The sequence below is a fragment of the Orcinus orca genome, chromosome 6 (assembly GCF_937001465.1).
Source record: "Orcinus orca chromosome 6, mOrcOrc1.1, whole genome shotgun sequence".
In the NCBI taxonomy this organism is placed as follows: Eukaryota; Metazoa; Chordata; class Mammalia; order Artiodactyla; family Delphinidae; genus Orcinus; species Orcinus orca.
Window position 1 is genome coordinate 15,370,527 of NC_064564.1, and position 24,107 is coordinate 15,394,633.

Sequence of the window (24,107 nt, forward strand, 5' to 3'; positions counted from 1 at the left end):
AGATTATTACTAAAATAAATTCTTTAGGTACAAAGAAAACAATACTTGCAAATTACCCAAATAAATACTCATCAGTAGTAAAACAGATAAACTGTGCTATATCCATATCATGGAATCCTATATATCAATGAAAATGAATAAACTATCTTAGAGATTCAGCAACGATTGAAGAGCAAAGAAAGCGATAAATATACCAGTAAATCTAAATGAATATGGACTGTATATAACAATAATTATAGTAGTAATAATAATGTCTTTTGGGTTTTTGAAAAAATATATCTCACACACAGACACTTCAGAAAAGAGGACATCTAAATGGCCAACAAGCATATGAAAAGGCAGTCAACTTCATTAGTCATCAGGGATTGTAAATTAAAACTACAAAGAAACACCACTACATACACATCATACTGAACAACTGAAACTCTTATACATTCCTGGTGGGAGTGAAAATTGGTAGCCCTTTGGAAAACCACTCTGCAGACTCTTATAGTTGAACTTATGTATTCCCTGAAATCCAGCAATGCCACCCCTAGGTATATATTCCACACAAATGTGTGTTTATGAGCCTTAAGATACATATATAAGAATATTCATAAGCCCAAACTGGAAACTACCTAAATATCCAGCAAGAGTAAGACAGATAAACTGTGAGATATTTGCGTAATGGAATCTAGCCTATCAACGAAAATGAATGGACATAGCCACACACAATGTGACCTAATCTCACAAACAATGTTGCACCAAAGTAGCCAGAACAACAAAATGATCCCACTTATCTAAAATTAAAAACAAAAAATTAAACTATTTATAAATGATTCATAATTAGGTAGTGAAATATAAAGAAACACACAGAAGAAAGTAGGAAAAAAGAGGCTACTGGTGAAGGAGGAAGGCAAGGAGAGGGGAGGGGATTACAATGGGGTGGGGTCAACAGGGATGTTGGTTATGTTCTTGACCTAAGTGGCAGCTGGTTAAACAATTCATTTTTTAACATCTAATCAACTTTGCTGTCTATTTGCTACAGTTCACTGTCAACTTTTAAAAATGAAAAAAAAAATAAAAATGAAAACGAGAAGGTAAGATTAAGTTATTTCAACTATATGAATGTTTCTTTAAATGGGGAAATAAGTCAGGTCTTCATGCATATGGAAAATCAAATGAGAAAACTTGGGTTTAGTGATTCCAACTGGACAAAGAAAACGTGAAATTTCTAATGTGACTTAATAGAGGAAGAAATCGTTTAATCAAGTATTTATTGAGGATATACTAGGAGCCTGGAAATTAATGAGTTTTACCTCCTGGAATCTTCAAGAAAAGAAAAACTCTAGCCTAATAGACATTTTCATGTCTGAAGAAGGAAAATGAATTCGAAATCTGGAGGTTCATTCCTGTTCTTTGACACGACCTTTGTTAGGACACAGGGCTGTGCTTCATGGCTAGTTATGTGTTGGACTGAATTAAAATTGAGCCCACATCACATTCCTAAAGCCAAACTTGAAAAAAGAGAGAAAATATGCTAAATCTATCCTTTGAAACTTAAATCTCTGATTTTTCTGATTAGATGCAAAAGACTGAGATAAGTCATGATCACTTAGTAAAAAAAAAAAATCAGTGAAATAAAAATAACTTCAAAAAACTGTTTAAATTACTTTTGGGTTCAATTAATCAACTATTGAGTGCTTGATATATGACTAGCAGCATTAATACAAGGCAAATGTATTCATTAGTTTCATTCATTTGCTGCTGAAATGAGATTTTATTACATCCCATTGATCTCTTAGTAGGATGGCAATATTTCACTCTTCAACAATACACACTGGTATCAGAGTTGGGGAAAGGTTTTTCTTCTGTTTGAAAATGAGCCAGATTAACTCAATGACCCTAAATCTTTGAAAGAGAATTTTTTTTCCTGTTCTGTTAAAAAGAAACTCTTAGAAGGTTACCCACATATGATCTTAGCTCTTCAAAGTAGTTGGTTATTGCAAGTCATTAACACAGCACATTAGTACATTTATTCTCCATCACAGAGACTATCTCAGGAGAAGAGATTCAACCAGTTACCCAGCAGCCTAAAGGTTCCCCTGTTCCTTCTGAAATGGGTACACCAAGATAACAAAGTAAAAATGAACAAAGAATAAAAGCAGTAACTTACAAAGCACGTATAGACTCTAAATAGAAGCTACTGTGGTAACTTACAGTAGGGAGATGCTGGAGGGTTATCCTATAGCTCTTAGGTTTATTCTTCACAGCGAGTCTGACATAGGAGGGCCCACAGTCATCTAATTCAAAAATGAGTGGCTCTGTTCCCACCAGTGCAGAATGTATGCTATGTCACAGATCGTTTTCACTACTTCATGTCTCAAATCATTAGTGTGTTTCTGTAGAAGTTAAAGACTATCATCGGCAACCTGGTAGGAAGAGGGATCTCTTCTGTTTATAGTCTTTAAAAAAAAAAAAAAAGACTTTAAGAAGGAAAATGGTAGAGTAGAAAACGCTACAGATCAGTCCCTCTACTGAAACAACCAGTAAGCTGGAAACAACCATCAAAGCCAACTACATGGGGACACCAGAACCTGATAAGGCACTTACAGCAACCAGGGGAGTGCCTGATGAAGGGAGGGGCCGCTGCCCTTTGGTAAGAGGGCAGCAGATGTGAACCACCTACCATCCCCCTCTCCTAGAGTGGCCAGCTGGAGCCAGGGTGGGCAGTAAGGGTATCTATTGTATTCCCTTACCACCTTTTTAAAAAAGATTCAGACATTTAAGGAAATCCCTGTCAGGTCACAGGCTGATTGCAGAGAAAATGAGACAAGAAATTTTAGTGAGCACATGCAACAAAGAATACTGACTTTGCCAAAATAGCTTGAAGAAATACAAGTGGATGACTACAGCCCTTAAGAGCAATCCCCGAGGAGGGAGAGAATCTGACTTTTATAATTGAGTATGTGCAGTTCTAAACAAAAAAATTGCAAAGCATACCAAAAACAGGAAACTAAGACTCATTCACAAGAAAGAGAGAAGTGGACAGAAACTATGCCTGAGGAATCTTAAACACTGATTACTAGGCAAAGTCAACTGTCTCAGTTATGCTCAAGGAGCTAAAGGAAATCATGTCAAAGAACTAAAGGAGCACAAACAACAAAAGCAGAAGTCAATAAGTGGGACTGCATCAAACTAAAAAGCCTCTGCACTGCAAAAAAAAAAACAAAAACAAAATGAAAAGGCTACCTACAGAATGGGAGAAAATATTTATATTTGCAAACCATATACTGGATAAGGAGTTAATATCCAAAATATATAAAAACTCATATAACTCAATAAAAAAAATCTGATTAAAAAAACTGGCAGAGGAACTAAATAGACATTTTTCCTATTGGCCATAGAAAACATTCAAATGGCCAAAAGGGACATGAAAACGTGTTCAACATCACTAATCATCATGGAAATGTAAGTCAGAACCACAATGTGATAGCACCTCACATCCGTTAGAATGACCATCACCAAGAAGTCACAAGAGATAACAAGTGCTGGTGAGGACATGAAGAAAAGGGAAGCCTGGTACACCACTGCTGGAATATAAGTTGGTAATGTTTTTTTCCACTATGGAAAACAGTACAGAGGTTCTTCAAAAATTTAGAACTACCATATGATCCAGCAAATTCCACTTCTGGGTATATATCCAAAGGAAATAAAAACAGGATATTGAAGAGAAATCTGCACCTCCATGTTTACTGTAGCATTATACACAATAGCCAAGATATGGAAACGACCTAAGTATGTCAATGAATAAATGTATAAAAAAACTGTTCACACGCACGCGCGCAGACACACACACACACACACATACAGAGAAATATAATTCAGCCCTAAGAAAGGTGGAAATTCATTTTCATACCATTTGCAACAACATAGATGAACCTTGAGGACATTATGCCAAGTGATATAAGTCAGATAGAGAGAGACAAATACTGTATACCACTTGTGGAATCTGAAAAAGCCAAACTTGTAAAAAGAGAGCATAGGATGGTGGCTACCGGTGGCTGCGGGGTAGGGAAATAGAAGAGATGCCATTTAAGGGTACAAACTTGACACCTGTAGATAAATAAATCCTGGTGATCTAATACACAATATAATGATTACAGACAACAGTACTGTGTTATAAATATCAAATCTGCTAAGAGACTGGATCTTTATTCTCACCACAAAAAAGAAATGATAATCATGTGATGTCTTAGAGGTGTAACACTAAAATGGCAATGATACTGCATTATATAAATGTAACAAATCAACACGTTCTACATCTTAAACTTACACAGTTATATGTCAAATCTATTTCAATTAAAAAAAGAAAATAAAAAGGAGTAAAGGAAATGAGAACACTGTATGAACAAAGGGGGGAACCCAATAAAGATAAATTATAAAAAGGAATCAAACAGAAATAGTGGAGCTGAAAAGTACAATAGCTAAAGTAAGGGACCTGTGTTACACCACCACAATCAAGCATACTAACACCACATCATAGGAGTCTCAGAGGGAGATGAGAGAGAGAAAGGGTAGAAAAAATAAATAATGCCCAAAAACTTCCCAAATTTGATGAAAGACATGAATCTACACTCCTAGGAAGTTCAACAAGTTCCAAGCAGGATAAACTTAAAGAGATCCACACCAAGGAACATTATAGTCAAAAAAAAAAAAAAAAAAAAAAAAAAAATTTTTTTTTTTTTGGCTGTGTCGAGTGGCATGTGAGATCTTAGTTCCCTGACCAGGGATCGCACCCGGCCCTCTGCAGTGAAAGCGCAGAGCCTTAACCACTGGCCCACCAGGGAAGTCCCCAGTCAAATTGTTGAAAGCCAAAAACAGAATCTTGAAAGTAGCAAGACAGAAGTGACTCGTCACATACAAGGGATCCTCAATAAGATTAAGAGCTGACATCAGAAACCATGGAGGTCAGAAAGGAAGTGGGGTGACACATTTAAAGTGCTGGAAAAAAAAAAAAACTGTCAACCAAAAATTCTTTATCTGGCAAAAGTATTTTTCAAGGATAAAGGATAAACTGAGACATTTCCAGATAAACCAGAGCTAAGGAAATCTATTATCACTAAACCTACCCTACAAGAATCCTTCAGGATGAAATAAAAGGATATTAGGTAGTAACTCAAAGTAACTCAAAGCCATGTGAAGAAATAAGTAAACACTGGTAAAGATAACTACATAGGTAAATTAAAAAAGCTGATATTATTGTTCTTTTGGTTTGTAACTCCTCTTTTTTCCCTATATAATTTAAAAGGCAAATTCATAAAATAATTATAAATTTATGTCAAAGGTCAGACAGGTATAAAGATGTAATCTGTGACAGTAACAATGTAAACAAGAGATAGAGATGTATAGGAGCAGAATATTTGCATATTACTCAAACTAAAATGATTATTACCCAAACTAGGTTGTTATAAATTTAAGATGTTAATTGCAATCCCTAAGGTAATCACGAAGAAGATAACTCATTACCAAAAGAGAGCTGGGGTGGATCTAGTATCAAATGAAACACATTTTAAGTAAACAAAAGTTTATAAGAGACAAAGAGGGACGTTGCAAATTGATAGAAGGTTCAATTCATCAAGGTTTAACAGTTATAAATGTATGTATCAGTTATAATGTATGTAACAGTTATAAATGTATCGAATGACAGAGCCTCAAAATATATGAAGCAAAAATGGACAGAACTGAAGGGAGAAATAGATAGTTCTACAAGAGCTGGAGACTACCATACACATTTTCAATAATGGAGGACTTGAACAACACTTTAAACCAATTAGATCTAACAGAACACATCACCCAACAACAACAGAATACACGTTTTCCACAGTGGACACGTAGCATTCTCCAGGTTAGATCATATATCAGGCCATAAAACAAGTCTTAATAAATTTTAAAAGACTGAAATCATACAAAGTATGAAAAAAAAAAGTACAAAGAAAAAAAGACTCAAATCACTAAAATCAGAAATGAAAGAGGAAACATTACTACTGACTTTACAGTAATAAAAAGAATTATAAGAGAATATGAATAACAATATGAATATGTATGTACACCAACACATCGGATAACCTAGTTGAAATGGACAAATTCCTAGAAACATAAACTACGAAAACTGACTCAAGAAGAAACAGGAAGTCTACATAGTCCTGTAACAAGTAAAAAGATTGATTCAATAATCAAAAACCTCCCATCAAAGTAAAACTCAGGACCAGATGGATTTACTGGTGATTGCTACCAAATGTTTAGAGAATTAACACCACAATCCTTCTCAAACACATCCAAAAAACTGAAGAGGGACACTTCCTAACTCATCCTATGAGGCTAGCAATACCTTGATACCAAAGCCAGACAAAGACACTACAAAGAAAATCACAGACCACTATCTTTATGAAAATATATGGGAGAAAATATTTAAGAGTCTTGTAGCCAGAGGATATTAAAAATTCCTACAACTCAACAACAAAAAGACAAAAAACCCAATTAAAAAATGAGCAAAGGACTTGAATAGACATTTTTTAAAAGGCACAAATGACAAGCACACAAAAAGATGTTCAACATCATTTTAGTCATCAAGGAAATGTAAGCCGAAACCCCAATAAAACATCACTTCATATCATTAGGATGGCTATAAAATAAGAAAAAAAAAAAAAAACGGAAAATAACAAGTGCAGGCAAGGATGTGGAGAAATTGCACCCCTTGTGCACTGTTGATGGGAAAGTAAAATGATGCAGCAGCTGTAGAGAACAATTTGGTGACTCCTCAAAAAGTTAAATGGAATGACCACTGATCCAGCAACTCCACTTCTGGGTACAGACACAAAGGAACTGAAAGCAGAGACTCAAATAGATATTTGTATACCAACGTGATAGCAACATTACTCACAATAGTCAAAAGATGGAAACAACCCAAGAGTGTGTGTGTGTGTGTGTGTGTGTGTGTGTGTGTGTGTGTGTGTGTAAAGCATGGATGAGCCTTCAAGACATTATGCTAAGTGAAATAAGCCAGACACAAAAGGACACATATTGTATGATTCCATTTCACAGAGTCAGAAAGTAGATTAGAAATTACCAGGGCACTGAGGTTGTTTCCATCTCCGGGCTATTGTAAATAAAGCTGCAATGAACATTGTGGTACATGACTCTTTTTGAATTTCGGTTTTCTCAGGGTATATGCCCAGTAGTGGGATTGCTGGGTCATATGATAGTTCTATTTGTAGTTTTTTAAGGAACCTCCATACTGTTCTCCATAGTGGCTGAACCAATTCACATTCCCACCAACAGTGCAAGAGGGTTCCCTTTTCTCCACACCCTCTCCAGCATTTATTGTTTCTAGATTTTTTGATGATGGCCATTCTGACTGGTGTGAGATGATATCTCATTGTAGTTTTGATTTGCATTTCTCTAATGATTAATGATGTTGCATTCTTTCATGTGTTTGTTGGCAGTCTGTATATCTTCTTTGGAGAAATGCCTATTTAGGTCTTCTGCCCATTTTTGGATTGGGTTGTTTGTTTTTTTGTTATTGAGCTGCATGAGCTGCTTGTAAATTTTGGAGATTAATCCTTTGTCAGTTGCTTCATTTGCAAATATTTTCTCCCATCATCGGATGAATGGATAAAGAAGATGTGGCACATATACACAATGGAATATTACTCAGCCATAAAAAGAAATGAAATTGAGCTATTTGTAATGAGGTGGATAGACCTAGAGTCTGTCATACAGAGTGAAGTAAGTCAGAAAGAAAAAGACAAATACCGTATGCTAACACATATATATGGAATTTAAGAAAAAAAATGTCATGAAGAACCTAGGGGTAAGACAGGAATAAAGACACAGACTTACTGGAGAACGGACTTGAGGATATGGGGAGGGGGAAGTGTGAGCTGTGACAGGGCGAGAGAGAGTCATGGACATATATACACTAACAAACGTAAGGTAGATAGCTAGTGGGAAGCAGCCGCATGGCACAGGGATATAGGCTCGGTGCTTTGTGACCGCCTGGAGGGGTGGGATAGGGAGGGTGGGAGGGAGGGAGACGCAAGAGGGAAGAGATATGGGAACATATGTATATGTATACTGATTCACTTTGTTATAAAGCAGAAACTAACACACCACTGTAAAGCAATTATACCCCAATAAAGATGTTAAAAAAAAAAAAAAAGAAGTTACCAGGGGCTTGGGAGATGGTGAAATTGGGAATTACTGCTTAGTGAGTACAGAGTTTCTGTCTGGGGTGATGAAAATGTTTTGGAAATAGTGGTGATGGTTGCACAACATTGTGAATGTAACTAATGTCACTGAACTGTGTACTTAAAAATGGTTGTAATGGCAAATTTTATGTTATATACAATTTACTGCTTCCCCAAATGGGGGGGAAAAGTCTTTAAGGTGCATTAACTATCTTCGGTATTTATGGAGAGGAAGGAAGGTCCGTCGATTAGGGTCAGATCTCCCTAGGGAAAGCATGTACCCTTGCCTAAGATGCTCTTCTATATTCCATAGCCTAGAAGGAAGACATAAATGGGCAACATCTTAGACCTAAAGCGTGAGACATTTAGACAGGCCTGTAAGGGGAAACAGAGGAATGTCCTCATGGAAGAGAGGGCAGACATAGGTCAGATGCAGGTGCTTCTTGTGCGGCCTGCCAAACTCCGCTTAAGACAGTGTTAGGTGTGCCTGTGCTGCATGATGGCTGCATGAAAATACTGACATCAGGACGGGGACAAGAACCCCTAATGCTAGGTATGCCCAAAGACAGTCCATCCTGGGAGAAGGCTACCTGAAGTTTCCTGTAGAAAGGGGCTGGATGCCTATTAATCACAAGTTAATGAAAGTGTATTCGCTCACTTAGTATCCAAAGATGGTCACTACCAGAGCCTCTCTCTTTGAGAAGTGGGATTTTTTCCTTTCCCTTTAAATCTGGGCTGGCCCAATGACTTCCTTAACCCAAAAAAATGGGGCAGAAGTCACATCGTAGCAGGAAGTCTCTAAAATGACCCTCGAAGTTCACTGTCTCCCGGTATTCACAGTCATGTGTACTCCCTTTCCCTTGAAGGTGGCGTTAGACTCGTCGGCTCTCTTCTGAGACCAGGCTATGAAGACTAGGCTTCCATGTCAAAGGGACTCTGTCTCTGTGATCACTCTGCTGGGGGAAGCAGGCTGCCACGTGATGAGCAGCCCCACGGAGAGGCCCACATGGCATGGGGAGGAACGGTGGCCCTGAGACCAACGGCCCGTGAGAAACTGAAGCCTGCCAAAAACCATACAGTGAACTTGGAAGTGACCCTTCCATCCCAATTGAATCTTGAAATGATTACAGTCCCGGCTGACACTGTACATGCAGCTTTATGAGATGCTGTGAGCCAGAGGCACCCAGCTAGGTCCCTTCTGGATTCCTTACCTACAGGGACCATGAGATAACGGCTTGTTGTTTTCAGCCACTACGTCTTGTGGCTTTTTTATTACACAGCGATAAATGATGCATATAAGATGTTCTGCAACTTCTAAACCGAGGCCTTTCCTCCCTCCTCTTAGAGGCCAGCCTTCATGCTAGGAGCAGTTCAAGGCATGTGGAGAAGCAGCAAGGTGCTCATGTGGACAGTCTCAGCCAGCACCCGCTACCAGCTAGAAGACAGACTCTAGGCAAGCCACCCCAGCAGCTGCCAGCCATTCAAGCCACTCCAGCCGAGGCCCTAGACATCATGGAACAGAGACAAGCCATCTTCTCCATGCCCTGCTGAATGTCTGACCTAGAGAATCACTGAGCAAATAAAATGGTTGTTTGAAGCCACTAAATTTTGGGGTGGTGTGTTCCACCACAATAAATAACCCAGACAACCACTAGTTAGTAGGATTTGCAGTAAGAGGTAACAGACCACACAGGGTATAGATCTGGGGCTTCTGACTGGTACACTAGACATCAGTGATTCATTCACAAATGGTGGGCAAACTGAACAACTGGATGCATTGGGAGGCACAGGATCAGGTGCGTAAGGAAACGTTACCCTGTGGCTACAATCTAAAACCTAAATCCACCACTTAATGTCTTGAAAATGTGAGCCGTTGGTTAGAGTCAGCAGTTTAAGCCAGACTGACCAAAGAAATCCCCTGTGTATGTCTTGCTGGAATTAGAAATGCCCAAACTAAAAAGGCTCTATAATATCAGTATCTTGGTTGTTGCTAAAAAACGGGAGCATCAGTATTTTCCAGCATTATTTAGTTACCTGCTCACCCAAATGGGAAGAATCTGCCAAAGCCCTGCCTCTAACAGATCTAAAAGAGAAAAGCTTTATCAAATTGAATGGGTTATAGCAATGTCAAACATTTAGAGAAAAGCACAGTACTAATCACATGAACGTTACACTGGTAAGGAGTTAACACTGCAACAAACCATAAAAGAGCCTTTGTGATAGACAGCAGATGGTGAGCAGTGCAGGCTAGACCACTTTGGAAAAGGCGTCCTTGCTCAGAAAAAAGCCTGTGAAGCATGTAACTTTACAATAAAGGCGGTCCTTTATCTTAAAGCTCCCAGACCTCTCGGGCATATTATTAGGGACCACATAACTCTATTCCTCTACCCAAGCAGAAGTATACAGCTATCATTCCCAATACCCATAAACAAAAGGGAACAGGAATGGGGAGAAAAAGTCTACAAACGTAGGTGTGTCAGCCAAATTAGCAAGGCTATCCTCCGAGACTTTAACCTGCACGTTTCGGAGACACAGGAAGACTTGACAGCATGGATGTGGGAAGAGCAACAGCACTTGCCAAATGCAAATCCTGTTCCTCCAGTGCCAGCATATCTACTGGTATCACTAGCTTCTGCCTAGGAAACGTCACCAAAAATTCACTTGCCCACAAGATCCAAACAGTGGAAACTGACTAATGGCCTATTTGGGAATATTTGAAAAACATGCATTAATTAATATAGTCATGTGATGCCAAGTGAGAGATGGGTCCAATGCACTTGATATGCAATGTACTATATAACTGGTACCTGATTCATCTATAAATGAATAAACATCAAGTCAGGGAATAAAGAGTCCTGAAGTGAGCTATGCATCAATGCCTCCACAGCAATACAGACACCACTTAGCACACATTTAGCTAATCTGATACCAAGCTAAGTATTCTATGTCATCAGTGCTAGTCTGATTAATAAAGACGATGAAATTAATAAAGTTCTTGTTGTAAAGCAATATTTTATGTTGTACCTATTGTTCTTGAAAAGAAAGATATTCACCACCACCACAACAAAATCCCACTGGAACATGCACCAAAAAAGAAATATGTATGATCACAGTCAGAATATCAAAATGAAAGAAACAGAGGAATATACAGAGCCCTAATAATGTGCATTTAACGAGGGAATAGTTAGGGGATAATTTATGAAAAGATAAATTATGTAAAGGGATGAAACAGAAGCTATAAAAGAGCAAACAGCCTTTTCCCTTCCTGAGAAGTCCTATATTAACACATGCGGCACAAACCGGTTTGCATTTGGCAGGCTTCCTGTGTCCATTAGCAAATAGGTAAGCCAAAATAAGGAAAGCTTTCCTAGGCATTTTGGTAATGATTACAAGTCCATTACCAGACAGATCTAGTTACAAATGTACCCTTTTTTTTTTTTCCAATTAGATTATAATGCAAAGAATAAAACTACCTTTACCTCAAAAGGAGGGAGATGTGTCACAGCCTGGAATACAGGCCAAGTTTCTGGGGCCCAGTAAGTAATCTCAGTCATTGGTAGTTCATTGAAACAAAACGACTGTTACTTTCTGCCCACATATCATTTGATTAATCAGTGGCTCTGGGGCACAAGACCATTAATTTCAGTCCCAGGAAGCCATATCGGATGCTATAAGTCTCAGGCACATTGATTTTTTTCACTAGTGGGGATTGTACATGTGGCTTTAGAGTCATACAACTCTGAGCATCATGATCTAGAACGATGTCATCCCACGGTGACTCGTTTGCTCATCCTGTATTTAAGCTCTTCTCCCCTCTTCTCTGCCTTTTTAAAAGGTTTAAACAAAATGGCTATCAGCCTCTGACTTCAGTGATTTCTGTCATCAAACACTCAGACATTTTCCTCGTTTCTCATCATCGTTTGATCCGTCAGCCTGGTACAATTCTTGGCCAATGGCCATGTTAATTTTCTACTTGAAAGAACACAAATAGGATACCGCTTATGACGAAGGTAGTAGGGGGAGCTTGGGGAATAGCTGTTCATCTTGATGCACAGCAATTAGCTTGGCAAACAGAAACAGGAACATGATTGGATCTGATGCCTAGCCAAAATTGCCTAAAGGAAAAAAAATCATTTTGTTGGAGGTATTAAGTGGCTCTTTAAATAGTGGCTATCAACAGTTATATCTGCCCTTTGAGAAATCACATGGGCAGTGTGACATCAGAGATCTCCAGTTTCCATGGTGATTATTAGTGATGGCATTTCAAATGTTATGGTTAAGTTCTACAGTGTAATCTTTGCACTTTACACCATATGAGAGGGAAGGAAAAAACTGCTCCATCTTAACGTTTTTAAAGGAAAGAATGCTGATCATCCAAGTAGATAAACATCATGGCTTTTAAGGAGATACGATTTGTTAATCTTAAACAGATGTGTGCTGATCGAAGCTACATGAGTAAGTTGATGAAAGATACTAAAGTACTTGGACTTAAGTATTAATTAACTTAATTAACTGCTTAGATTAATTAACTGCTTAGATATTTAGCAGCAATTAACTGTTATTTCCTGCCTACACATTATAAGCTGGTTGTTCTCATACTACTGATTTACCCATTTTTGTATGTAGGAAAAGATGATTTTCTTACGCTGAAGCAACTAATCCTGAGTTGAGAAATAGTCTAAGTAGGGAAAAATTTGTCTTCCTCTGCAGTTAAGGACAATCTGCAGGGTGAAGACTGAGCGAGCTGCTCTGGCCCCATCAACATCCCTCAAAGGCAGGGTGGCATCTCCTCCTTCCTCTCTCTGCCCTCTCAGTCCATGTTCCCCACACACAGGAGATACTCAATACACGTAGTGTTTCGATGTTGATGAAGTTTAGCCATTTCATTTTTGCTTTGTTTCATTTTCACATTTAGAGTTGATGGTTAATTTTAAAACACACAGTTTACTTACTAAGACAATTTTATATACTTAAGCAGAATGAATAAACTTAAAAGTCACTCTGAGAAAGAGCTTCATTGGACTCTGATAAACAAGTTTTCAGTTTTCTCATGTAGCTATAAAGTTAGTCTTTTAAAAAAGATAAATCAGCTATAAAATATACAGTATGTACCTTTTATTAACAAAATATCTTGAGGTAACAGATAAAAACAATTTGGTTTTTAATATGGAAAAATAGACTATATGGAGTCTTTCTGACTAGTGATTCAAATCACATCTACTGTGTAGTTAATAATATTGTCTAGAGGCAGAATCAAAGGTTATAAATCCAAGAAAACAGAGAAAATCTGCTGGCAAGATGAAGGGAAGTCACAATGAATCAGGATGTAATTAAAAAAAAATTCTACATAAATGCATTCCTCTTACAGTCACAGAAACCAGAATGATAAATGATCTGTCTCTCCCTTTACTCAAGCTACTAGTTATGCCAGGACAGAATACCTAGACCACCACCGTGTATGAGTTATGCAAAAGCCTACAGACCAGAACAAAGATGGATTTACAAATAAAGGACAAGGTCAGGGAAAAAAAAAGTAGGACACAGGTCATAAAATATCACTACTTGGGACAGAAATAGACATACCTCCACAAATCATGGCTAGGATTAGCTACCTATGGGAAACTTTATCATCAAATACCCCAAACTAAATGAGACTGAGATCAATTACTAATGAAATTAAAGGGTCTCTTAATATGGTTTTAGAAAAGAATCTACTTCATATGTAATCAGTACAGCATAGTTGGTCTTGTTGAGAACTAAAAGAAATGAAGATATTAAGGGGCAGAATTCTAGACTGTTAGAACTGTAAAAGATAACCTAACCCACTTATTTTTAGTAGAGAAATAAAGGTCCATGGAGATCAAGCAACATTATTCAAGATCACAAGGAGAGCTACTGTCAGTGCAGGAATAGAATCCTAACACCCCCGTCCAAGTGTCTCTTCTTACACACCACATCTAATGAAGTCTTGTGAATAAATGCAGCACACAAGCACCAGTACTATCACAAGGAGATTTGCATTCTAAGGATCAACCTATGGAGAATAATTCACTTTTTACAAAAACCAATTAAACACACACACACACAGCACTGTACTTAAATCAGAAAGACCAAAGTCAACTGAACAAATATGGAAGAAAAAAAACAACCAAAGAACACATTATGTTAAAAAAAAACATTTTAAATCTGCCTTCCTTGAAGTTCTGAATAATGGACGCCTCAGATGTCTGATTCAGAAACTTAAATAGAACAGTAATATATTACTAAATTAGAGAAATAAAATGCATCACACAGAGTAAATGTTCTTGGTGTTTTCATTTGAAGAGTGATCAGGTTGTCAGTCAAACAGCAAGTCAAGGCCCTAGCTGGTTTCCCCAGCACAGAGCAGTGGTGGGGAAGCTCACAGACCAGAGAGACAGGAAGTAACACAGAACTCCCTTGAGCGCCAAGAATGCATTCCAGGGCTGCTTCTGTAGAAACCCTCTGGCTAAGAGAAACCCCTGTACAGAAACCAAGAAGTCTTACTGTGACAACTAATAAGCAGAAAGGTTCTTCCCTGTTATTTTTAGCAAGTCTCTTCTTGTTATTTTAAAAGTTCTACAAGCAGATGATCTGAAATTGAGCTATTATTTAGAGTATAACAAAAGGCTAGAAAGAGGACAGACGCTGATTTCCACTTAGAAAGACACTGCTCAAAAAGCAGAAACTGAGGCTCTTACAGGCAACTGAATGTGACCTCAGGCAAGTCAGAGGCCCCTCTCTGCATGTAACATTTCTAAAAAGAGATAGATATCATGAAGGCAAATTAAATATAATGGAGAAGTGAAAGAATACAGATGCCCTGGGACTTCCCTGGTGGCGCCGTGGTTAAGAATCCGCCTGCCAATGCAGGGGACATGGGTTCGAGCCCTGGTTGGGGAAGATCCCACATGCCACAGAGCAACTAAGCCCATGCACCACAACTACTGAGCCTGTGCTCTAGAGCCCATGAGCCACAACTACTGAGCCCGTGCGCCACAACTACTGAAGCCCTTGCGCCTAGAACCCATGCTCTGCAACAAAAGAAGCCACCGCAGTGAGAAGCCCGCACACTGCAACAGAGTAGACCCTCTCACCGCAACTAGAGAAAGCCCACGTGCAGCAACGAAGAACCAACACAGCCAAAAAAAAAAAAAAAAAAATTAAGAAAAAAAAAGAATACAGATGCCCTTCAGTTTTAAAACTGATCAAGTTCCCACAGATACCAGAAAATCACTTGACTGCATATCAGACTTTGGGAATGCAGGCACTGCCAGGGTCACAGAGAATACCTTTACCTTAGTGATCTGAAAGAGAATACTACATTTGGAAGAGAATACTAAAACCCTTGCTACTCAAAGTATGGTCTGAAGACAATCAGTATAGGTTATCACTGGGTGCTGGTTAGAAATCTAGGCTTTCAGGCCCCACCCCAGACCTAATGAGTCAGAATCTGCATTTTAACAAGATCTCCAGATGATTCACAAGCACATTAACGCTTGGGAAGTACTGTACTGAAAACACTGACAGTGCGCTGGCAAAAGAGGCCACTGAAATTTCGGGTAATCCACGGGTGCACATGTACAAAGAGCTCTGAGTTGGTCTGGCTCTTTCCTGGTACCAGGAAAGGCTGACTTCTGGACAACCACAGGCTAAACAAATGAGAAGTAAACATTTTTTTTATTACAAATATTGGCACCAATTAGGTGAACCTCATTTAGTTCCTACTTCTTTAGTGGGATTAAAGATAACACAGAAAAAACAGAGAAGAGACTTGTGGTTGCCAAGGGGGGAGGGGGAGCGGGAGGGAGAGGGATGGACTGGGAGTTTGGGGTTAGTAGATACAAACTGTTACATTCAGAATGGATAAACAACAAGGTCCTACTGTATATCACAGGTAACTATATCCAGTCTCCTGGAGTAAACCATAATGGAAAAGAGTATAAAAAAGAATGTATATATGTGTATAACTGAGTCACTTTGCTGTACAGCAGAAATTAGTACAACACTGTAAATCAACTGTACTTCAATAAAAAATATTAAAGATAACACAGAAACATAGAGCTAGCCATGTTAAAAAATGCTTATTATCTGTCTGGATAATGCCAAAAACCATAGCCAGACTGAATAATCGATTAAGTGAGCCTGGGTCATTACATTTCCGTATTTGGAATCATTGAAATCTGGGCAAAGGTACTGATTTATTGATTGGCAACAACTTACTGATTTTTTAAAAAAAAGTGTCATTTCAACTTTCGTTTAATAATGCCATAGTCTAATGGGAAAACAAATGCTGGAGGGAAAATAACCTGAATCTTGATCATGGCTTTCACCATGTTAGCTTCTTATTGAGAACAGCAAAGTCTGTGAGGATATGAGTGAAAGGGTGCATATGTGTTATTTCTTGCTCCACTTACAGCAGGCCTTCCTTTACATGCCCACTTCTCCACTTACCTGATGTCCTAGGCAAGGTAAGGGGAAAGCTTCCAAACAGGGGAAATCTGTCCCCCAGGAACAAAGTCACTGAAAACAATTTTTAAGGAGCAAGGAACTCTGCCTTTCAACATCTTGTACTGGCAACTAGGTTCTGTTTTAATTTCCAGAATGATGCTGACAAATCTCCACACTGACTTATGATTTTCTTAGATCCATATCATCAAATTTCATTTTTCCCAGACAGAGTAACTGGGCACAAAGCACAAGAGACCAGTGTGACAGACCACGAGGAAGACAGGATATGGATTACTGGCCTGGCCACTCAAGAGATGGAGAGCTTCTGCAAGCTCTATTCCGCCAAACTGCTTACAGGAAGCACCAGCCTTTCCCTATTTGGCTCTGCCCAATTTTGAACATATAATCATATATGGGGAAAAGAGAGGCCTGAGGTACTTTTCATTGTGGTACCAAGTTAAAAATGTGAACGAATCATGAACTTTGCCCTCCCCCAGTTACCTGATATAACAGCTATTTTCCCAGATCCATGTTCTTCTCTAGCTATTCTTTCTGCTTCCTCCATCAGTAGCATGCCAAATCCCTGTAAGAGGCAATGGAGGGGTTAGGGAATTAAGAAGGGAAGAAGTCATTAAGAGGGGTCCATAAAACAAGAAGGGTAATATTTTGTAGCTGCTAAACTCTTTTAAGATAAGAGTGACAAAAAACCATTTACGGGGGTAAGGAAAAGTTTCACTATTCAATTGTACCAGAAGCACACTGTAGCAGACTAGGAATAACTCTGCAACAAAAGCCATCAAAAGGTATTCTGTGGGTGACTAATCTAGTCACAGCAAGGGGGTAATTAATTGCCTCTCGACTTGTCTCTTTTTAAACAAGTTCTAGGCAATCTCCAGGTGATGAAAATCTGGGGCATCTACCCTTGTATTATTAGTCACCCCTTCAATTTCTAAAAAGCTTTTCGAAACCAGGCAATATTCTTAAATCACCAATATGGGGGTTTATGCTACATCCACCATTAGCAGTTTTAACCTATTCTCCTGAAATTTAAAAAAGTGAGTTATTTATTTAGGTTGTTTGGGGGAGTGGAATAGTGTTCCACTATATATATCACATAGCTTGCTTGTCTTTACGAAGTGCTTTAACATTTCATAAGTGCTTTCTTTCAAATTATCATCTCCTTCGATCCCAAAATAGTTGAATCATACGAAATTGCCAGTATTAGACCATTACTGACTTTCAAAAATAGCAATTTCATACGGTTCAGTCTATTATTATATTCCACTTGACTGAGTCTCAATTTGTCTCTCCCTCCCCCTCCCTCACACCCAAAGGGGAGCAATTTAAAGAGAAAACATCTCTGAACAACTGTAGTATTATACTGGTTCCTGTTTCTACACTTACCGAATTTCCCCTCTCCTTTTCCTCTGCTCCCACCCTTGCCCCATTCTTTTTCTCTTTTCCTCCTTTGAGCAATTTCTTAATCACAGTCAAACAGAAATGGAATACAGGATACCTGATGCTGAAATTTAGTGGGATCCCGACTGCTGACGGGGACGACACTTCCATACACATGCAGCTCTCGGACTATGGACACCCCGCCGACCAATTCGAAACGGAATGTCTCCTCTGAGCACTTCCGTAATCTCAGGAGGCCAATCAAAATGTCTTGATCGGGGTCTTCATAGGATAAGAATGTCTCCCAGCCACCATTTGCAACATAATCTCTTCTTACCAATTCAACCTGTTTCATAAAAAGCCACGCAAGAACTTTTTTTTTAAACTACAGAACAAAGTACGTTTCTATTATTATATATGTTTATTTAGACTAATATCCACGATTAGGGATAAAGAACCACAAATTATGTTTCTTTTTACTTGTCTCCTCTCAATAGCACTGATTAAACGAGAGTTCATGACTTGTTCGTGGACTATAAAAAAGGAAACCAGTTTTACAATTTCATAAATATCTGAACCTCATTAACCTTGTGATTCTTACAGTTTGGCTCAGTAAATGCTTCCATGTATTTAAATCTGATCCTCCATGAAGAGTCTCTAAGGTAAAATTATACATTATGTCACGTGTGCAGCTCTTGGGAGCACCCTGAGGCCCCAGAACTGTCAAGTACTCAATGTTTTTCTTTTCTAGTCCTTACCTCCTCCACTAAAACCTGCTTTTAGGGGAAAAAATGTGTTATTGGTTACTTATTCCTTGATGGAGTTTTTTAAAAAAGTATCCCACAGGACCTTTGAAATAGTATGCCTAGTTATGAGATTAACACGTTAAAGAAAATCCAATCACCGGAGAGGTGCTTTTGGGGAAGCTTTTGTGTTAGCAGTCTACATGGGCTTTTGACTCTTGCTTCCTGCTCGTGTCCCTCGTACTTTGCGTAAATATAAGCAATATGCATGCAGAGAAAGCTACATATGTGGGCACAGTCACACCCAGATACACCGAAAATGAGCAGACTGGACCCACAGCGAGGTGAATAAACAGACTAATACTGATATTCCTCCTCAACTTAATGTTTGCTGAATAACTGGATTGCACAAGAATTTGACAAAATGACTAACCATGCTTGGGTCTACTTTTTTCCTCAAAAGATCCAAAATGTGAAAAACGTCAATCAAATAAACAATTCACTTTGAGAACAGGAATATCGATGCAGATCTACTCTAGCCTTTCTCAAATGGGCTCCTACACGACAGCTAACCCCCACAGAAAATCTGGCAAATGGCTAACACGATGTCATTCTAGGAGAGAAGTTAATTCATCACAAACACGTTGTGTGGAACCCCTGTTGATATGGCTGATCTATTCGCTTGATTACCATCAACAGGCAATAATTTAACAGTTGCACGCAGAGATAAGCACATGACACTCAGCTTTACCTGAAGGTAGCCACTAGTCACATTTGGCTATTTACATTGGAATTACTTGAAATTAAATAAAATTAAAAACTAAGTTCTTCTTTGCACTAGCCACATTTCAAGTCCCATGTGACTGGTAGCTGATATCCTATTAGATGGCACAGATTATAGAACATTTCCAACACTACGGAAAGTTCTACTGGACAGTGCTGATCTACAGTGAAGTTCAAACTTGGTTTTCCTAACCTGGCTCTTCTAGAGTTGAGCCACCCTCATATCTGGCTTTCCTGGCTTGACTTCATTCTGAATTACTCTTTGCTCTTAGTTTACTCATTAACTTCTAGGGTTTGGTCCTACTGGTAAGTAGGTGTAGGCCCAGGCTTGACAAAGATTAATGAACAGGACCCAATCTCTCTATAAAATGAAGAAACTAACCTGGTATGGACGCACTTTGTGATGAATTTCTTGGATTCCAACCTCTCTGGTTCTCACGTCTCGACACTGCCAAAAAAAAAAGAAAGGAAAGAAAGAAAGAAAAGAAAGAAAAAAAAGTGGGAAGGGGGGGCAAATATAAAACTGGTAACTAATTCAATTTTTATTGAAACTTCTCCACCAAATCCTGGGCTCAAAATTAAGTTTGGACATAATTTACATTGAGGTAAAAGAAATGAATTAAAAATGAAGCCATCTTTAATAAACCTGAGGATAGGGAAAAACAAACTAGAAATACATGAAGTTGGTACAGTATTGCTTTTAAAATAAGTTTAGAATCCAAAGGAGATCAATATACAATACTGAAAGTAAAGAACATACATTCTAAAATCTGAAAATCCAGAGGATATAACTGTATCTGAAAGTGCAACCCAAAACTATGTCTACCGAAGAGTAAAAACTGAATTCCTGGGCTTCCCTGGTGGCGCAGTGGTTGCGAGTCCGCCTGCCAATGCAGGGGACACAGGTTCGTGCCCCAGTCTGGGAAGATCCCACATGCTGCGGAGCGGCTGGGCCCGTGAGCCACGGCTGCTGGGCCTGCGCGTCCAGAGCCTGTGCTCCGCAACGGGAGAGGCCACAGCAGTGAGAGGCCTGCGTACCGCAAAAAAAAAAAAAAAAAAAAAAAAAAAAGAAAAAACCCATATTCCTAATTTTTTAAAACCTTCACCATTTTATGGCAGTTAACATTTTTAGCATCACCATATTTGTATCATTTTAGGAATGTCAGAAAGAGGGAAGCTAAGACTGCTGTTTTTTGCAGAGAAGGGCTCTGTGGAAGAAAGGATGGGAGGGAGGAAGGAAGGGAAGGAAGAAGAATGGAAAGAAAGAACCTTGAGCTATTTATTATACAATCTGAACCACAGTCACAGATTGGCTCTTTGAGTGTCCCTGGGAAGCACAAAGCTGCCTGTGGATGATACGGAAGCAGTGCCTGGTCTGCACGGCCAAGCTATGTGATGTAACTCTTGCTTCTATTCCACAACCTAGTGTGCAGGCTACACAGCCTGACATTTATAATTACAGTAACTATTATATGCCCTATGGTATATTTTCCCCTATAGAACTGTAAAAATTATTTCCAGGATTCTAACATTTTCCATCAGTGAGAAAAGATTGCCATAGGAAATCTGATGATGTCATGCAGCTATACTACTAATAGTATATTTAGTATATATATGGATGGAATTCCATGAGAAAAATAAGAGCTCATTATTCAGTTCTAAAAGAACTAAGCTATTTCCATGCCCCGGGAACCCATATTACATGCTTTTAATGAACACTTGCATGCTTTTTTCTTTTTTTTTGGAGGGGAGGGGAATGCTTTTTAAGGCAGAGATTGGTGTGTGCTTATTTTCTAGTAAAGACACTGCCTATGTGAACTGGATGTCTTTCGGTGTGACTGCATTCCAGTCTTTAGACTCAATCCCAGTTTACCTTATGACAGGCTATCACGGGTTAAGAGGGGTACAGGGTTAAAAACAGTGCCTGGTTGATGAGATCAGCAGGCTGAGCAGGCCGGGTGGGTCACTGGGCAGTGGTATTCTCAGGAGGAGGGGCCGGATGACAAGGACAGGCAGGGACTGGGAGGCTGAGCAGGCACACGCTCTTGTTTGGGGCTTTCATTACTGTACATACATTTGCTGTTTTTCTAGAACTGAAATTTTTTTGGGGGGGAGGGTAGAATAAGCCATAATGTTCACAAATTCTCCTACGGACAAACAACTTTCTGAAAAATTTTCTCCATAATATATTGACAGAGGACAAAATGTTTTGGGTAGGTCCACAAACATGATATGCAGTCCTCTCAACGACATCTTTCGAAGTGGGGTCGATGTTTGCACTGTGAATGAGAACCTCCCACAGCTCCATCCCAGATGGAGTGAACGAGAATCTTTGAAGGCAGAGGCCAGGAATCAGTGCTCAGGCTTAGACACCCTCCTGGCCTTTTCTCTTTAGCAGCTCTGAGAAATAGCTCCTAGGGCACTGAGTTTCAAACCTTATCGTGATTTCAGAATCATCTACAGACTGTCAAATTGCAGATTCCTGGGCTCTTTCAGGGAAAGCAGAAAGGAGGTGTTTAGTAAATATTTGTGAAATAAATGAGTGAGTGAATAGACATGGGGGTGGGGCAGGGCGAGGGAGACTGGTATATCTGGGCAATAACATTGCTAATTATTTCACTATGTAAGCCTTGTTTCTTCAACTGTTGTATTCTTCTCTAACCACTAGTCAAGAATTGAACACCCAATACTTCAAAACAAAAAAAAAAGTTTTTTAAAAAAAGGAGTTGAACACATAGTTGGCAATCTGAGAAGGCAGGAAAAACAACCATTAAATTGACAAACCTACGCTCTTTTAGAAGAAAGCAGAGGGGTGTAGGGGATAGGATGCAGACTTTGCAACCACTAGCTTCAATTTCAATGTGTTATACAGTAAGAATGGCTTCAATACATGAAAGCTTTTTGACCAAACCTGTAAGTTTGTAATGTGATAGTATCACAGGTTTTCGTGTCTCAGACTACTTTGATCTCAACAGTTATGGTCAGGCTCTTACCTGTATTCCAAGGTCTTTCATTCTTGCAAATGCCAGCTCTCTCAAGTTACCATGCTCTACTCCTGAGCTGACTAAGGGCATTGGAATATCTCTGTAGGAGAAAAACATCAGCTGTTGTAAAATATAAGTCACTCTCTACAGCAGTAAAAGGCAGGGATATTTAAAAAAACAAAAAGAACAAAACCACCCCTTCCCCACCTCAAAACCAACCAGGAAAGCAGAGGTTGAATATTCTGACCCAAAAGCAAGGTTCACCGCTTTTCTACCTCCCAGTTTTCCCATCTATGAAATTATGATTTTCACCTATCACTCAGGGTTTTTCTAAGAAACATCTGATGAAAACACTATATAAGATTACAAAGTACAAAACAAATGCCCAATAACCATTAGTAATGATTTTTGGCTGAAGAAACAGACATCTGTACTAAACAAAACAAGAAATAAAACTGTTTTTTACAAAGTTTTTACAAAGTCCAATTTCAGAGGAGAAATAAAAATTATTATTAACACACTGATTTATAGCTTACAAACACTTTCCCATACAGTTGCTGAATGACAAGTAACCAGGAAGCGCAAAAGCCTGGCTTAGACAACTGGTCTCAAAGAATAAATTTTTTCCCATTTCCTAAAAATCTAAATTAGAAGTGACTCTGCATTCGAAGAATAAGAACTTGCCTAAAGATGAGAGTAGATAAAAATTTTTTTCCTGGCATTAATATAGTGTAAAGTGCCCAGTACCAAGGAAATGTCAAGCAAAAGTTGAAATTATGAGTTTCATTTTAGTAGCCCCCACTATCCCTTCTAGACAAAAATCAGTATCTAAAGACAGTTTAAAAAAAAACCCTAAAGTAAGAATATGCTCAGCACATCTCCAGTTTAAAGACAAATCCCCTATTTCTTTTGTCTAATATTTGGTTGATTAGAAGACTTGGAGAATATGTCATTTATCTTTTCTTCTCATTTTTGCTTTTGAATCAGCTTGAGTCTTTTCCTTCTCTTTTCACTTATCCCTCCAAATGTTAAGTAAATAAAATTAGCTAATTCATCTATTTGATTCTAATAAGATATTCCCCAATCACTCAAAAAAGTATCAAAAGCCAATTGATAAGCATTAGAAACTATACACAATAAATCTATCAGGCTCTGGAAACAACTATAAAGCACTGATAAGCCAAAATTCTTTAAGAGAAAGACATACCAAGGAGTTCAAAGTGAGAGCAACATAAAAAACATATTTTAGAGTGATTAGTTAATAGATACGGTTTACTTATACTTTCTAGTAAAATAAACTTTCTATCTTTGGAACTATAATTTCTTAAAATCAAATTCATCTTAAATCAGTAAGCAGATGAAACCGAAAGAAGGCTAGTCAACTAAAAAGTATAGTTTATTTTAACAAGAAATGTACAAACAACTGTTTTAAATATTCTACTATTTCATATTATATAAGTCAAAGTTAGTCTTCCACATGTCCCTTTTAACCCTGAAATATT

General features: G+C 38.5%; 1 protein-coding gene across 1 annotated transcript in view; it reads right to left on the reverse strand.

Annotated features, from left to right (window-relative positions):
- Positions 1-24,107, reverse strand: part of ELP3 (elongator acetyltransferase complex subunit 3) — a 112,778-nt gene that overhangs the window by 12,393 nt on the left and 76,278 nt on the right. The window contains exons 11-14 of the mRNA XM_004270701.4: positions 22,615-22,705; positions 20,004-20,069; positions 18,214-18,441; positions 17,199-17,280 (exon numbers count right to left, since the gene is read on the reverse strand). Coding sequence (XP_004270749.1) covers positions 17,199-17,280; positions 18,214-18,441; positions 20,004-20,069; positions 22,615-22,705 — 467 coding nt within the window. The remainder of the gene's footprint in view (positions 1-17,198; positions 17,281-18,213; positions 18,442-20,003; positions 20,070-22,614; positions 22,706-24,107) is intronic.